This window comes from Peromyscus maniculatus, chromosome 1 (genome assembly GCF_049852395.1).
Source record: "Peromyscus maniculatus bairdii isolate BWxNUB_F1_BW_parent chromosome 1, HU_Pman_BW_mat_3.1, whole genome shotgun sequence".
Lineage (NCBI taxonomy): Eukaryota > Metazoa > Chordata > Mammalia > Rodentia > Cricetidae > Peromyscus > Peromyscus maniculatus.
Window position 1 is genome coordinate 19,221,760 of NC_134852.1, and position 18,104 is coordinate 19,239,863.

General features: G+C 40.2%; 1 protein-coding gene and 1 pseudogene across 1 annotated transcript; both read right to left on the reverse strand.

Annotated features, from left to right (window-relative positions):
• Nucleotides 1–243: 243 nt before the first annotated feature.
• Nucleotides 244–1,217, reverse strand: LOC143271987 (vomeronasal type-1 receptor 4-like; annotated as a pseudogene).
• A 5,314-nt stretch (nt 1,218–6,531) lies between these two features.
• Nucleotides 6,532–10,165, reverse strand: LOC143274366 (zinc finger and SCAN domain containing protein 4D-like). Its single transcript, XM_076577338.1, has 3 exons — nt 9,770–10,165; nt 7,311–7,470; nt 6,532–7,223 (listed from the first exon to the last, which is right to left on the reverse strand). The coding sequence occupies exons 1-3, from the start codon at nt 10,163–10,165 to the stop codon at nt 6,532–6,534; spliced, it is 1,248 nt and encodes a 415-aa protein (XP_076433453.1).
• Between the last annotated feature and the right edge of the window lie 7,939 nt (nt 10,166–18,104).

Below are 18,104 nucleotides of genomic sequence, written 5' to 3' on the forward strand. Positions count from 1 at the left end.
GTTATCTACTAATTTGTATAATATGATGATTTCACATATATGAACAATTCTCATTATTGGATAAGAAACTCTGTAAGAAAAAGCTATAATAAAATGACTATTGATCAGATCATCAGACAGAGGAAACAGGTACAGGATGCAGAATATCTTCAAAATTCAGTCTTAGCATTATACAAAAGATTAAAAACACTATGCCAATACATATGAAAGGACAAACAGGGCTCATGTCAGACTTGGAGAGAGCTATCTCTTACCACAGCAGGGTGAAAACAGGCTAGAAATAGACTTGACTTTGCTGATGAGAACAAAGGGGCAAACTATGGGAAAGCAAATTTCTAGATATAGGAATACACTTACTCCCCATAGCATTGGACCGTTGGAGGAAGTCCTAAAGACAAGCCGGATGGATGACACCGAGTAAGAGATGGTAAATGTGCACACCAGGATGAGGATAGTTTGGGTGGCTCTGTCCTCAGGTGAGACTTTCAGAAAGTGGTGAGCACTGTGGATATGCTTGACTTGTCTCTGATGTCTGTAGAGGAGACTCACCATGGAGACACTCGAGCAGGCCATGAGACCCAGACACAGGCCATCAGAGAAGCACAGTAAGAACATGTACAGTGCAACTGCCACATTGCCAGACACAAACCATGAGCAGTATCCATTACTCCCCAAGTTAGTCATATTTTTCTTGTAAATGGGGCCTAATACTCATGCTGGAGTCAAGATGTTTAACAGCATGTGCACAAGCCAGATGGGAGAGCAGGAGGGACCAATGTACTTGGTGGTTCTGTGTTTAAACTTGTGCCACCTGGAGTTGTTGGGGCTGATTGTGATTGCTTGGAAGCTACTCAATAGGCACATGACATACAGGGACATCCCTCTCATTGTTTGGTAAATATACAATATGAATTTACATCTAATGTCATCCAGGAAATCCTTGAATCCAAAGTGTGCCATTGTCTGTGGAATGCCTTTTGTGATGAGAGACAAGCAGTTGGCAAAAGTCAAGTGCTCTAGGATCAGGTCTTTGGGCATTAAATGCTTTCCAGTGAATATCAAAACGACATAGTAAAATAGTATTGAGGAATTGCCAAGCATGCCAACTGTAATCTGAGAGAAGAGGAAAATTCACATTGCCAAGTTTGCAGGAGTTTTTTCATTCCTATGAAAGACGTAAATAAATGTATCCCAGTCAACAGACTCTAGAAATACATTATGACTGTACATTATTTCATGAAGTTAGCTTAAATACAACATTCACCACTTTATTGGATTTACATAGCTATCTCACCGAAGAAGAATGTTAAAAATGTTTTCTTTATAAAAGGAGATTTTCTCTGTTATTGTAAGGGGAAATATTAGATATGTTTACTAAAAAAATGTATGTTTTCTCTGGACATGATGGTAGCACCTTGAATATTAGGACTCAAGAGACAGAGGCAGACAGATCTATAAATTTGCAGCTATTCTGATCTATAGAGGCAGTTCCAAGACAGTGAACTCAACATACAGAGAAACCCATTCTTAAAAATATAAAGTAAATAAATTAATTAAAATATTAATGTATTCATCCCTTTTGACTAAACACAATGATTTTGGGTTAATTTTAAAAGAACAAAATTTTAAAACACACCATTATTCTTGAAACTCAGATGAAACAGATTTGAAATTTCACCAAGAGAAACAACAGAAAATATTTCAAAATCATATTTACAATGATTGATTAAATATTCATAATATTTAAAGAATATTTTATTTTAAGATTTATCTTGTTTTTAATTATGTGTGTGTGGGGGAATCCCAAATGAGTGTGAGTGACAACAGAGGCCAGAAACTTGCCATCTTCTACAGCTGGATTTGTAGATGGTTGTGATCCACTGGGAGGAGCTAGGAACTGAACACAGATCCAAAATAACAACAGTATGTACTCTTAACCAATGCTTACTCACTCTAGCATATAATGAATATTTGAAACTAAACTTGAAAAAACCTAAAATATAAAACAAACAAGAGATGGGTTCCAGACTTTGTTAAAATTCCTAAAAATCATTTCAAAAATGTCCAACATGTGTATAAAATGAGACTCAACATCACCAGTAATTAAGGGAAAACAATGACCGGATGCACATCTAAATTGCAATGAGAGATCATCACATACTGTACAATCAGATACAATTAAAACAAGTAAACATAAATAAAAGTAGGAGATAAAGCTGCTAAGCATATGGAGGAAAAAAGCCTTAGTGCAGAATGCATAGGTAAGTAAACAATTCGTATTGTTATTCTTCAACAAAATTTAAAAGTGATAACCAAGATCCATTTGGAGTGTGTAGCAGGAATCTTAAAAGTTCTTATTAATAAAATCAAACCCGAGGCCAGTTATCGGGGTCAATGCTGGTAGATCAGAGAGACAGAACAAGCCACAGTTATCTCACCTTGCCAATTCCTCAGCTGGTCCTGTTTCCTCAGACTGGAAGCTGCTGTGTCCTCATCCCAATAGCTCTCAGCTGAACTGCTGCTTAAAAGCCTGAATGCTTAATCAGCCACATGCTTAACCAGCCAAATGCTTAACCAGCCAAATGCCTCTAGTTTCTGGTCCTCACGCCTTATATACATTTATGCTTTCTACCATCACTCCCTAGGATTAAAGCCTTGCTTCCTGGGATTAAAGGCGTGAGTCACCATGCCTGGCTGTTTCCAATGTGGCCTTGAACTCACAGAGATCCAGAGGGATTTCTATCTCTGGAATGCTAGGATTAAAGGTGTGAGTGCCACCATTTCCTAGCCTTTGTATCTAGTGGCTGTCTGTTCTCTGACCCCAGATAAATTTATTAGAGTACACAATATTTTGGGAAACACAATATCATCACAGGAGTGTTACTGCATCTCCCTCGTGTTGTGTCATCAACATTTGTTATTCTTAATGGCAAATGCTGTTCAAGGATCTGGGGACATGAGCGGATACAAAGCCACACAGGTTGAGCAAGAGTGACAAATGAGAGATCTGGTATTCCCTACCATTGTCCTGCTAAGTCTCAGCTGTTCTCATGAAGAATCTCAGAAAGACACAGTCACTTCTTTCTTGAATGTTTGTGACTCAGTTAGTTGTCAGACATGCTGACCCAGCATGAATATGTGTAAATTGATATCCACCTGTAAAAGAATAGGCCTAGGTCTATATCCCCTCACCCTGCAGAAAAAAAATAGTGATAAATTACTCAAAAGCTGAAATGCTCTAAAACTCTCAGTGGAAATGTTAGTAATGTAAGATATAGTTAGAAGCAACAAGGCTCAAGAGTGCGGGAAATGCACCAAGAATTAATACATGGAATTGCAGGACTTTAAATGCTCTGAACATTAAAGGAAACTACCAGCTATGTGGAGATATAACCTACAGAATGGAAGAAATTCATTGATGAGCCACTCACATCTGAATCAATACTTTGGGTTTGTGGCTGAATCAACCACCGTGCGGATTGTGTCTATCCATGTTTGTGTGTGTGTTTTATCTGCCCTTGTCTATGTCTACCACATTCCTTCCCTCTCTATGGGGCATCAACAGATTACCCCCCTAAGTTTGACTTTAGATAACTGAAAGGATGTCCTCACCCAGGCTCACAACCCCTGTCTGGAAGACAAGAAAAAAATGGATAACATTGATTGATGTCATTTCACAGGTGCCTGGGTGAAGCCTTTCCTCACTGCTTTGCCTGCCCCAGTAACGCTGGGGCTCCAACCCCCACCTCTTCCTCCTCAAACTCCTCTTACTGGCCTTGTCCCTTCAGCCCCAACTGCCCTCTGACTGTTTCCTGCTTCCTCCCTTTACCCTAAGGAAACTTTAGATAACTGGAAGGATGTCCTCACCTGGGCTCACAATGCCTTTCTGGATGTCATTTTGCAGGTGCCTGGGTGAAGCCATTCCTCACTGCTTTGCCTGCCCCAGTAACGCTGGGGCTCCAACCCCCACCTCTTCCTTCTCAAAGTCCTCTTATTCCCTTGTCCCTTCAACCCCAACTGCCCTCAGACTGTTTCCCACTTCCTCCCTTTATCCTAAGGAAATCCCGTGTAAAAAAAAAAAACAAAAAAAAAACGGGTCCTTCCAGAGGACCTGTGAGACTAATGATAAAACCACAAGCCCCACCCCCCTCATGCAGATCCACCTGCCGGTGCAGGAAAAAAAAAACCCTCCAAAATGCCTCTGGAGGCAAACTCTCCCAGCCAAGACCACTCTCCCTGATGGGGTCCCCACTTTCCCTAAGCAGCCACCATGGCTCCTGCTGTGATAGGAGCCATGTGATAGGAGCTGGGGAGGGAAGAGAGCACAGGCAGCAGGTAACAGAAAGCTCTACAATGAGTCCTGCAGGCAGCGGCTGCTTCAGGGACTCAGGGCACCACTGAGAGGGCTAGGCAACCTGTGAGCATCACAGGGCCTGGATGCAACAGGATCGGGGCCCCAGCTGGCTCAGAAAGCTATGGAATAGAGGCTTGGCTGCATGGGAACTAGGCATTGCCTTGTGCTAGGGACCGCTGTGAGCAAGGCCAGCTGGCAGGTGATGGCTGGGCTCCCATATGGACAAGGGGCACAGCTGGACAGGAGCCAGCTGGAGACTTGAGGAGCTCAGAATGGGGGGACTGGTGGAGAACTAACTGCCCTTCCAGGGTCACAGCTGACAGGTCTGTGGGCCCAGCCAGGGCATGGAGTCACTTTTAGTCTGCCTCTCTCATGTACTTAAAAACCTGAGATTAACAGCAGTCTTTTGCCCCCATGGTACACGCCTTCCCGTGCTGTTGGGTGAGACTACAAAGACCTGCCCTGGGGCTAAAACCTGATCAGGATCTGGCTCCAAGAATAAAATGTCACTCCCTATATAAGGCTATAATGTAAAAGGTCAGTGAACTGTTTCTTATGATTTCTTATACCTGCAAATACTAAATGTGAGAGTTAATTCTGGTTGGTTAAAAATGGCTAATGATTAAACAGGTATGTGACTTGGAAATGTAAGCAAGCTTTAACTGTTTGTATGTATATATGTAACTTGGGTCCAACTGTATGTATGTGTGTAAGTAATTATTGCTTTAACAAAATATATATGTAACACCTCAGTACTTATGTCTTTTCCAGATGTTCAACAATAAGTTGCTAAAAAATTTAAATAGATAACAACATAGGTTTAATAAATAAAATATTTGATAAATATTAAAGCTGCACATCAATGCTTTTATACACAGGAATATACCTTGCTCTGGCAGCTAAACTTTGGAATTTAAGATTTACCCATGTAAAATGATAATAATTTTAAAGACATAAAAGGATCATTGAAAACAGCTGAGATTTGCAAATATATGGCAGGACTAAAGGTCCAAAAAGAGTCTTGTTGCAATGGTGGACCTTAGCAGTTTTAAAAATTGCCAGTGTCAGGTGATGATCACCGAGAGCACCAGACATAATAAAATAAAACAAACAGGCTATGTATGTGATGCCAAAGGTGGGGTCAGAGGACATCATCCAATCATCTAAGTAAAAGAAACAAAAAGATTACAAATAAGTCCCAAATATTGAACTTTGAGATTGTTTGTACTCATTTTGTTTTGGTTTCTTTACTGAACCTGTATTTGATGCTAAAAGAGATTCAACTTAAAAGCATTGTTTTTAATAGTCACTCATGAGTAATCAAGTTTCTTTTTAAATGTAGTCAGGGTAAATAAGTACTGATATAATATTACAGAGATAAGTTTACTAATTTACTCAGCCCCTTGCATAAGTTTTCAGGGTTGAGCTTGAAAAAAGTAATTAGAAACAAAGTTTGTCTATTCAGACATCTGAATGCCCCTCAAACTTCAGAGATCTACAGAATATGGCACTTTTACTCTACATCAGTCCCTGTCACACCTGTGGGGGCACATTCTTGAATGTTAAGCAGTAATCGCTCATAGGATGGGAGATGGCTGAGAGGGCAATGCATTTACATTGCAAGCCTGAGACTTGGGATTGAAACTTTAACAGGGTACCAAAAGTCAGAGAGAATGGCAGGGCACAGACATGAACCTTCAGAGATAAAAGCTGCAGATCAGAGAATGTTTGGAATCTGTACTACCAGACAAACTTATGTACAAAGCTCCTAACAAGAAAAACACTGTCTCAAACAAGGCAAAAATAAAGAACTGACAATGCAGACCTCTATTGTCCACTCATGCTATGGAACTGAGGCAAAAAAAAGCAGACAAAACTAACACCATTCCAAGCACAGACCACACAAAATACACATGAGAGGCAATTGTATTACAATTCCATTTATTTATTTAATGTATATCAGGCAGAAATTATAAGCTATTTAATTAAGGCCTTAGAAAAATATTACTGAACATAGAGGAGACTCATCTTCTTTATTGACACAGACAGATGGAAAAATTCAAAAGTTACAAGTCATGTCTTCAATGGTTACTTGCTGTTTAGAAGCTGCATGCTTCTTCATCTACACATGAAACAGGAAGCTGGAGCCCTACTGTCTTCTGGTGAGGAAGTACAGTTCAGTCTGATTTGTGGCAATTCCTCCGGTGACGATGGTATGTGGATGACTGGCGGAAGCTACGGTTACACAGGGAGCAGGTGTAGGGCTTCTCTCCTGTGTGAATCCTCTCATGAGCTTTCAGATTTGTTTGATTGCTGAAAGACTTTCGACATGTACTACATTTGAAAGGTTTATTTCTCTGGTGTATGACCTTATGTACTCTCAGGTCTGAGTGAGTATAGAAGCCCTTATGGCACGTGTTACAGAAAAAAGACTTCTGCTTCTTGTGTATTCTCTGGTGGGCTGAAAGTCTACAGGGATATTTAAAGGTTCTGGGACATTCCTCACATTTGTATGTCTTTGGGACTCTGAGGCTTCTCTTTTGGCGACCCCCACGTGTGGAGCTTGCATCATGATTCTGGCAGTCTTCTGTCTGCTCTGGCATGGAGATAATCTCTGGGTTTACCTCCATAGGGACATCTTCAGAGGAAGTTCCTCCCTCAAAATCTTCCTGGTACCTAGAGGTGACTTGACTTGATCTGCTGTAATCCAGAGGATTTCCATCAGAAACACTTCTGTCTCTAGGATCATAAATCTGACCATGTTGGGTAAGGGAAAGGGAGTCCATCTCATGTCCAGGACTACTATCCCCACCATTTACATCACTAGTGCTCGAGGAATTGTTTTGGCCATATTCACAGTCTTCTTGTCCTATGTAAATAAGACAGTCTATGAAACTGTGCCCAAGAAAACATCCCGACACCACACCCTTCCTCCGTGCAGCTTCCTGACACTTACCTGTTGTCAATAACATGTCTTGGGAGATTGGCAAGGGTGTCCTTGCACTATCTTGTATTGAACTTCTTGCTGATTGCTGCTCTTTCAGAAGGTTCATGGATTCTTTGTAGGACATGTTCTCAGAAAAGAGGGCTTCCTGCCCCTGCATGGAGACGTGAACCTGTAAACAAAGCCAGAGGACCATTGCCAATGAATCTGTGCATTTGAGGATGAGGGAAAACCTGTCCTCTAACTGATTGCATGGGATCACTGAACTGTGACTTAGGTCATTTGTCTATCTCTCATCTCTAATGGTGTTACTCTGTCATTCACAAGTTATATTCTCTAAAGTCCTTATTCACAATGTATTTGCAAGTGTTGAGTCACTGTTCCAATAGAAAAGTAAGGATGGGTTTATGCAATGTCTAGCCACAACATTTACTTCACCTGCTCAATGCATTGAACAAGGAAAGGAATTCTTGTTCCAATCCAGAAAATAGAGAATTACTCCATCAAAAAAAGGCTTCTCATTGTTTTCCAGGACTGTCCCCATTCCACCCAGTCTAGGGCAACCATAATGAAATCGCTGGTTTACTAAGAAGACCCAAAGGCTAGGGAGGACATATCAGGTGGGAGGGAGTCTGAAGATCGAGAAGACCCAAAGGAGCCTGGAAAAATTCTGACATAGACTTGCCTGTGGGTATTGCACCTCTGGGGCCTCTTCTGTTATTTGATGGGAGTTATCTGTTCTAATAATTTTTTTTCTGTTTAACAAAGAGTTGTATGGCTAGAGTTTCTCTGTATCTTCTTAATTCGTACCTCCTTATTTTTCCTCCTTCTCTTGCACCCAGGATCTATAGTTATTACTCAGGGCCCAGAACCCTTACCATTTCTCTATTCTTTGTCTGACAGATGGCTGCTATGCTAGAATCTCCTAATTCGGCCTTTGATTAGTAATAGTTAGTTCTTTCTGAAAATCTTTGGATGTCTAACATAACTTTGTAATTGATGTCCTTTTGGTGTCCTGGTGTCACATTGGCAATTGTAACTTTCTGCTTTCATGCCCATGACTCTGACATTTTCATTCCATATAGCTGAAGATTTCCCATCCCCCACTTCCAGCCAATAGTCTGTCAGTGGTCCCTATCTCTTAAAATGTCACTTCACTTTGCTGTGTGAGTGGGTTGTACTTCCAATATTTATATTTTTGGCTGCTAAATTTATCTGCGAACTCTAGATAAAAACCCTTGGTTGATGATGTCCCTAGTATCATAGCTATATTTGAAGGGGTATTGTTTTCTATTATTATGTCCTTAATACAACTCACATCTGACTGAAACACTTCTAACACATATATTGTCTCTACCTAAACATGTTGTCTCTGCAGTTAAGAACATGACAGCATTTTATTTGGAATTCAGTTTCAATCATGAAATGATCAGTTTAAAACAAAATCAAAGGAGTGAAATGTGGGGTAAAACAAACTGAAATAACAACAAGTGCATAGAGTAAAAATGTCAAATAAACATTAGGGTGTGGGGGTGGACAGCTTTAATCCAGTACCTGAAATGAGGGAAAGTATAATTCCTCTGAATCCTACTTAAGCCAGTTGAACAAAAGCAAGTCCCAAATTGAAAAAAAAAAAACCCTAACCAAGCAACCAAACAAACCAACTAATATCCAAATTTAAAAGTCTAATGTAATAAGAAGTTATTTCAACCATGACATTTAGAAATGTATGTATGGAGTGTTTGAAAAATGTCACCACCTTGACCATTTCTGAGAGTAACTGAGAATTATGCAAACCTAGACATTTAAAGAAGTTTCAATGTAATTACATCTAAATTAAGAATTTCAGTTCTAAAACTTTGAATTGCAGCACTATTATTCATCAGGGCTTTTCTTAGGGGTATGGCACTGTTCAATGTGCATTCAATAGCCATATTTCAGCATCAGAATCCATATTCTTCATTCCTGCACATTCAGTTTTATACATAGGAATTTAATGACATGTAGTAGACAATTTAGAAAACCATTAAGCCAATTAGATTCCCAGTATCCAAAGCCCAGTTCCTGGAATAACAGACTAGGTCTGAGAGCCAGCCCTTTAAGTGTGTACTGCAAGTCCAACTAAATACTCAAAATTACAATAAATCACCTACATAAATGAGCAGTCTTCCAATCCCAGGGTCTCTATTCTAAACCCTTACAAGCTTTGCTCAAATATCATCTCCCAGTCTCCCTATCACCATGTAAATATTTTAAATATAAATGTATCCATTAAAAGAGCCATGGCCTTCTTGTATTTTAAGCCCATTAAATTTATATCACATTTATAGTAGTAGATAATCTCCCATTGTAAATATTTTGTTGGAGTGGGACAGGCTCACATATAAAATAACTCCATCTTCTTACTTTTCCCCAAATATAAATGACTGTCTTGATTGCTAACTTAACCATCTCTCAACCAAGGTACTCACCATGCTAGGAGGCTTCAAGCACTCATCAGTCATATCCTCCATGAATCTCCACATGTTTCTGCCACTTGATTCCCACTTCTCTTTCAAGACAGACTGGTCCTTGTGGTGCCCAATTTTGAGAAACTGAGCCAAGACCACCTGATAAATCATCTCCTCCTTGCTATGCTTTTCTGGCTTCAACCAGGAGGTAAACGTCTCCAAGATTGCTTGCAGCTCCTGCTTTGCACGGGAACCATTGTCATTTGTGGGAAAGTTGATCTGAGCAATGGAAGGGTTACAGATATCTTCTTCCCACTGTAGAGAAGTATCCTGGGTTGGAATAAACTTCCTATTGTCTAATACCAGGCTACATTCTGGAGACTGGGGTTTCAAGGAGTTGCTGTGCTGTGAAGCCATTCTGTTGAGAATCCTCAAAAAATTCAACTTGTTCAGTCAAGTATCTGTCTTGTGACTTGAAGATCTGTTTAAGAAATTTGTGAATATGTTAAAGCTATAAATTAAAACAGACATAATTAAATAATAACAACTAAGAGTCTTATCACAGATGGTCTCTATCTTATTGAGCATTTACTATTGCTGTGAAAGACACCATAACCACAGCAACTCTAAAAAAGGAAACATTTCATTTTGGTGTCTCACTTACAGTTCAGAGGTTCAGTCCCTCATTTTGAGGAGCATGCCCTCAGAAAGTCAGATTTGGTGCTGGAGCTGAGACTGATACATGGTACATCAACAGATACAATCTTACACATTGATTGATGCTTGAGGAAAAGACCTCAAATCCCACTCCAATAGTGACTCAATTACTCCAGTTGGTGTGGGCCACATTAAAGGTGTGCCCTCCACATCAAGGTCTGGATTCCAGGCAGGTTTCATTCAGTCTTCTTCAACAAGGCCACACCTCCTCATAGTGCCACTCCCTAGGAGTTATGGGGCCCAGATACATTCCAATAACCACAGTTCCATTATATCTTGACAGTAAATACTTAAACAGAGTCCTACACAATTTATTCTAGAGACCAGAAAGAGAGATGTGAGTGTAACAGTACATGACTTATCAGAGAGAAACATCCTGGGTTGAGGATGGGAAGACCTGAAAGAAGAGAACAGCAAGGCATTCAGTAGCACAAGGCTGTCTGTTCCCTCCTTATCAAAGGGGGAGTTGTAGTTGCTGAACCTGAAGTATTAAGTTTCACCCTTGTCTCCCATTCTAAAGAGCCACAAAGCTAAACTTTCATAAGAAAAACTTTGAAACTGAATGACCAACAGCCTTCAACTCACAGGACAGCCAAGGCAAGTCTATAAAAAAAAGCATATTGCTATCCTTCAGAATTTTAATGGTTAAACCCTTGATCAGAAAGGTCCAAAGGACCACACTCCATCTGTGAGATCTCCCAAGATTGTGAAACAGCATCTCTCAAACCCCACAAATATTCACAAAACACACATACTAGGCAACAAAGAAGTCAAATGTTCCTATTCTACAGTTACTTACATCTACAGTGAACTTCTCCAGTGATTCCAGCAAGCACTAGGATCTAATGTGTCTCCAGGTCACTGCTCTTCTTCATCTGAGGTTCTCTTCAAGTTGTCTCCCTTTTATAGTGCCTGGCTTCAGTGATTCAATCTGAGAAGCCAATCATTTGATGAGATTGGACCACACCTCTTGTGTGTGGGTGTGGCAGTCAACACTTTAATCCTATTAATCACTGAGTACAGCAGGAGGGTCTCCAGTCCTAGAACAGCCTAGTAGCCTAGGAAGACCAAGTTCAGCCTAGCCAATGTGCAAAGCCTCACTAGAACAGAAAAAAAAAACAAGCTAAATAAACAGGGGAAAGACACTTGTCCTTTTAATTGAATTACAGTTGGAAACCTCCCTCAACCCCCAGCCCGTCATCTCTATGCAATCCTAGATTATACCATGGAAGGAGAACACATCCAAAGCATATAGTCAGTCACTGCAGTGAAAGGGGACAGTACCAATCTGAAAGGGAATATAAAGATTGTCATTAATCTACTATGACTTCGGACATATAGCTCATTCCAAACTGGTGAAAAATTTCTGAGATCCATAGGGATTGGAATTCAAATGCTGCAGTGAACAAGGTAAAGCTCTTGGCAGTGGAATGAAACAATAGAGAAGAGCTCAGGAGGTGCCTGAAGCACAACACAGAAACTGCAGTCTTTCCTGGGCTCATCTCTAGGGTCAAAGTGAAGGTGTTTGACTTGTTTTACATGAGGTACGATAGATATGTGAGGAGGATTGTAGTATAGGGTGGAATTCAAATGTATATACAAAATGAGGATTTTCCTGTGGTGATATTTTAATTGTGCTGAAAAGTGATTTTATTTGTATGTTAATAGATAAAGTTTGCATGGAGATCAGAGGTCATAGGGAGCCTGGAACAGAAATCAGGCAGTAGTAGTCCAAGGCTTTAATCTGATGACATGGCAGACAGAGTCTCTGTGTGGTCAAGGACACAGTCAAGCCTGGTGACACAAGCCTTTAATCCCAGTACCAACCTTAGAGACCTAGATGTATGTATAGACAGGCAGTGACTAAGAAGATATGTGGCTGGTCTTAGAGTCAATGAGAAAGCAGAACAGGAAAGTTCTGGTTAATAAAAATCCCAGGTTAGGCAGGATGAAGCTCTCTGGTGTAGGAAACTACAACTTGATGGTAAGCTAAAGAGTGGTCAGTGGCTCTTTACTAATTCTCTATTCTCTTTGGCTATTACCCCTCAATTTGCTTGTGTTTCTTATTTATTAAGACTGTTTAGAATTTTGTCTACATTTTCCTGTCTTTTTTTCTTTGCTTTTTAATTTTTTTGGTGTTTGCTTGTTTTTGCAAATGGCTGCCTTGTTAGCCAGGTCTACTCACAAATTTATTAGGTTGTAGACAATAATCTTGCAGTATAATTCTATGGCTTCAAAGTACTCAGTTCTGGGGGCCCAGAGCTGTCTCACTACTTCAAGAATCCATTTTCATTTTCTGTCTATTCTTTACTGTCTTGAAGTTGCTGCTCCTCTATTTTATAAAACATTATCTCCGGATGTATCCCTGGCTGTACTGTAACTATTATGTAGTCCGGTTTAATTTCAATCTCACAGATGCTGGCTCTGGGATTAAAGTGCAGGGATTAAATGCTTGTGTTACTATGAATGAATTTCTCCAAGCATGATGATTGTTAGTTTGAATTGTTTCCCCTGATAGCCACATGTTGAGGTCTTATGCCCAAAGACTGTGGTCTTTTATCAAAATGTGTTTAATCCCAACAAATTGACAGAACCCCAAATGCAATCATCCCAAAGAAGCCTCAAAACTCAGTGACTAATATTTCTGAAGTCTGAAGTCCTTTAAAACGATAATACTAAAATTTTGAATGTTTAATCCTCAAACCTCAATTCTTCTGGAAGAATAAAAAATTCCACATAATAGGGAAAAATATTCAAAGTATGCAAATGGATTAGCCAAAAGGTGTGAAAATGATTGAATCTTCAGTTTGTTGAAGATATCTATGTTTTAAGCGATTAAAGCAATGTTGGCCTGAAGAAACATTCCTATGAAAACATTTCTTTCCAGCGAATCATAAGCATACCCCTTAGTTTCACTATGCATTTCCTTCATGAGAATTGCAGGGGACACAATTCCACCTTACAATTCTAATGCTTGGAGAAGGTCAGGTGCCTTTAATCCCTGTACTCACCTTTAATCCTAGCACTAAATAGACACAAGCAGGTACATATCTGAGTTGAGGCCATCTCAGACTACAGAGTGGATTCCAGCTGGGGTTTCAGAGATAGAAAGTCTCTCAAAACAGAATTAAAGAGAAAAACAAACACAAAGGATGCCGGAAGGAGGTAGGCAATCTTCAACCACAGATCCAAGGAGTAGAAGCCATAGAATTGTACTGCAAGGCCATCCACAAGGACTTTGTGAATTTGTAAGAAGAATGGACTCAAAGTAAACATATTGCAACAACAAAATCAAAGATAGAAATGTAAACAAAGGAAAGAAAAAAGTAATCATAGGAAAAATGAAGAGAGACCAAAAATCACCTTGCCCTTTTTGGTCACCCAATTTTAATTCCTGTGCAGATCACAGTCTTCATTTCATGTCTATCAAACCTCATGTTTTCCAAAGAGAAAATACATGCCACTCTCTCCGCCAACAGAAATGAACCTGCTTTAGCCTCTGGTTTTTTATGTTGTGTCTCAGACTCTCTTAGTTGCCTCCTGCCTTCTGTCTCATTCCAGTGCCAATTGTCCCCTAGATTGAAGACAATTGATTTGACCTCTCATGGCAACAATCACTCACAAATAGCTCCTTGCTTACTGATGTAAATATAACAACTTTTATCAAAAGTATATTGAAAATGGAAGGAATAATGAAGGATTACATAAATAAAAAAGGAAAGAAAAAGAAATGCAGAGAAGATCACAAGATTGTACTTTAAGGTACAAAGGTATTAAGGATTACTTTTGGGACCTGGTAGAAATAATTAGATTTTCACCAGAAGGGATGGATACAGTTCATTTTACCTCTAGTAGTAAATACCCAACAGTTCCTGTTACAATAGTTTTAAACTCAATTCTAGTCACAGCAATATAGTGAATTCACCCTACCCAGGAAAATATCAAGTTTATCTTTATCTATATGGACATATGAATGTAATTCTCGCCTGCATCCTGTGTGATGCCACAGTAGCAATTGGTGAGCTGACACGCTGAGTCTGGCCTGTGTTGAGATGACACTCTGGCCCTGATTTATTGCTTTCTTATTCCCTGGTCCCTTTTCCTACTACAGAAGTGGATTTCAACTCAACTCTCAATCCATAATATCATGTAAATAAAGAAATGAGGAAATTTTAAATGACTCTCCACCAATTAGCTTTCAGTTCAAATGTGAACAAATCAAAAGAGCAAATCCAATGAAGCAATTAGGAGGAATTGGGAAGAAAACATCTCTGTGAGCCAGCAGTTTCTGAAGGGATGCAGAATATCAAAGAGCCTATGTTAAGAATATGAAGTTGCTGAATATAGTGTTGTACCCAGAATCCTCAAAGACCACCAAGAGACCAAATCTGATTTAAAAAAATTAAAAAGAGCAAAGTCTTTTTACTGTTGTTGAGAAATGCCTGGTGTCTCTGTCTGTCTGATGCAGCAGAGCAGGAGAGACCCAGAGAAGCAATGGGGCAGGGATTTCATAGGGGTTAAGCAAGGGGTTCTTCTGGTCTTCAGACTACATAGGAACAGACTTGGGATTGGTTTATGTGAGTGACAGTTATGCTAGGAACTTGATACGCTAGGGTTAGTTTGGGGTTACAGTTACCCATTTTGGCGGGGATGGACCAGTCCCATTTTTTGTCCCTGAGCTGCTGTGGAGACTGGCTGGCCTAGCAAGTGCTGACTGTAGGGGCTGGCTCAGTGGCACAGACTTGGTGTGTCCTATGTCCTGGTCCTGCGGGCAGGGGCATCAGTGATTAACTGTCTTTTTTCATGGCCCTCCCAGAAACTAATACCTAAATCTATGAAACTGATATTGAGGCCAGATCTCAGAGAGAAGACTATGGTGGTATTGTGTTCCCCAAAATATTGTGTACCCTAATAAACATATCTGGGGTCAGAGAACAGAAAAGCCATTAGATATTTAGGATAGGCAGTGGTAGCACACGCCTTTAATCCTAGCATTCCAGAGGCAGAAATTCATGAGTCAAGGATACAGGCAGACATGGAGACACACCCATTTAATCCCAGAAATCAAACTTTTAATCCCAGGGAGTAATGGCAGAAAGCAGAAAGGTACATAAGACTTGAGGACCAGAAACTAGAAGCATTTGGCTGGTTAAGCTTTCAGGCTTTGGAACAGCACAATTCAGCTGAGAGCCATTCAGATATGGCTTCCAGTCTGAGGAAACAGGATCAGCAAAGGAACTGGCAAGAACTTTTAAGATTCCTGCTACATCTGGTGCACAATGTTTGTGCTACAAATTCACAAACAAGCCACTTGTTTGTGGCTTTGTGGGCCCCAGCTCAGACCCTAGCTACACCTGGCCGGTTGTGGTGACACACATCAGTAGGATTTACTGAAGAAGGCAGAGGCAGGAGGATCCTGAGTTTGAGGCCAACCTAGGAGAAGCTTTGGCTGTGGCCGAGCCACAAACAGTAGTGGAACCATAGAGGCAGTGGCTGTTGCTCTAAGTTGCTGGCTCCTTCTCATCTTATTGGTGACTGTGGTGATGCTGCTACCTGGGATGAAGGGTTTACTGATGCTTGTTCAGAGAATTGCCAGGACCATCGTGTTACAAGAAAACATTGACAAAGGTCAGTTTGGGAAAGTTTGGCAAGAAAATTGATGTGAAGATTTTCTCTTCTATGGAGGAACGTTCATGGTTCCGAGAAACAGACATTTATGAGACTATGTTTGCTCCAAACCACAGAGGAGGGACAAAAAAACATTCTAAAGGGAACCATGACCACACCTAACAGCGACTTTGGAATCTTCAAAGGATGATAGGATCCCACAATAATGAATCCACATCGACTATGGTAAAGTCATTAAGCTGATTAACACCAAGGAAAGATCAACTTTGGACTACAAACTGCTCAGGACAATTTTGAGATGGCTAGCTGAGATAATTCAGCCTGACAGACTACTTGAGCAGGGACGTGAGAAAAGCCCTGAGCTTTCTCACTATGCAGCGACTGGACAAATGATACAGTACTTGACAATTAACCAAAAAATTTTCTTTTCAGGATTCCCTAAAGGTATCTTCACCCCTAGAAAGCAGAAAGTAATTTTTAGAAAACAACGCCCACATTCCCAAGCGGTGGGATGGGTGGTTTTGGGTTGGTTTATGAGTTATGAATATTGTCATTGTTTATGATAGTTGGTTACAAGTTGTTAATTGTTAATGGTCAGGGAAAAAGCTAATTATGGAGATTAGATTCAGAGGTTTTGTTTTTTAAAAAAGGAAAAATAAAGAAGAGAATATAGATATAAGGAAAATCACTGAAACTACCCTAAGGAAAAAAGATAAAGAAGTAATAAGATAAAAGGGCAGACAATTGAATCTACTCTAAAAAGAAAGGGGGAAGATATAAAAATGACAAAAGGTAGATTACTGAATCTATTATGAAAAGCAAAACACTTTTAAAAAGGAACTATTGTTTTACATCGGATAAGTAATGAAAATATTTTTAATTAATTTTAGACAAAAAAAAGAAGAAATGTGGTGGTATTGTGTTCCCCACAATACACAACAGATAAGCCACTAGATACTTAGGATAGGCAGTGGTAGGTAACACACACCTTTAATCCTAGCATTCCAAAGCAGAAATCCATGTGTTCAAGGATACAGGCAGGCATGGTTACTCCCACCTTTAATCCCAAGAAGGGAGCCTTTAATCCCAGGGAGTGATGGCAGATAGCAGAAAGGTGTATAAGGCATGAAGAGCAGTAACTAGAAGCATTTGGCTGGTTAAGCTTTCAGGCTTTGGAGCAGCAGTTCAGCTGAGAGCCATTCAGATATGAGGACTCAGGGGCTTCCAGTCTGAGGAAACAGGATCAGCAAAAGAACTGGCGAGAACATTTAAGAGTCCTGCTACAGAAGACTGAGCACCTCGCTATGGCACCTGCTTGTTCTTTTCTCTTTTTTTCCCTTTAATTTTATTTCACAATACCATTCAGTTGTACTTATCAGCCATGGATTACCTTGTTCTCCCCCCTCCTTCAACCCTCCCCTTCACCCCAGCTCACCCCCATTCCCACCTCCTCTAGGGTAAAGCCTCCCACGAGGACTGAGATCCACCTAGTAGACTCAGTCCAGGCAGGTCCAGTCCCCTCCTCCCAGACTGAGCCAAGCATCCCTGCATAAGCCCCAGGTTTCAAACAGCCCACTCATGCAATGAGCACAGGACCCGTTCCCACTGCCTAGATGCCTCCCAAACAGGTCTTTTCAATAGGACAAGTTGAGAGCCTTTTCTGATGTTCAGACATCCTTAACAGATCATTTTAAATTCTGAAGAACAACTGAACGAATAGGTGTAAAAGGAGGAGATGCAGTGGATAATCTTTATGTCCCTCTCTTCAAGAGACTTTTGTTAAAAGTCAGATTAATTTCACTATGCAAATGTCATTCATCACTTTTGAACTATGCTGTACTCTATTTCACGCATGAAGTAATTTAAATGGATAGGCAATGCATGGCTATTTAGTGTTATTTTACTCTGAAGCTCCTTTAAATTGTTTGTCTGCACCTTTCTCTGCACATACTAAAGGAGAATAATGAGTATTGTTGTAGTTTTTAATAATGCATTTTTATGAAATCTTTGA

Coding starts and splice junctions, on each gene's coding strand:
- LOC143274366 (XM_076577338.1), bottom strand. CDS start 10,165: ATGGCTTCACAGCACAGCAACTCCTTGAAACCCCAGTCTCCAGAATGT. Junction 7,471..9,769: donor GCTTGAAGCCTCCTAGCATG/GTGAGTACCTTG, acceptor CTTTGTTTACAG/GTTCACGTCTCCATGCAGGG. Junction 7,224..7,310: donor AGACATGTTATTGACAACAG/GTAAGTGTCAGG, acceptor TTATTTACATAG/GACAAGAAGACTGTGAATAT.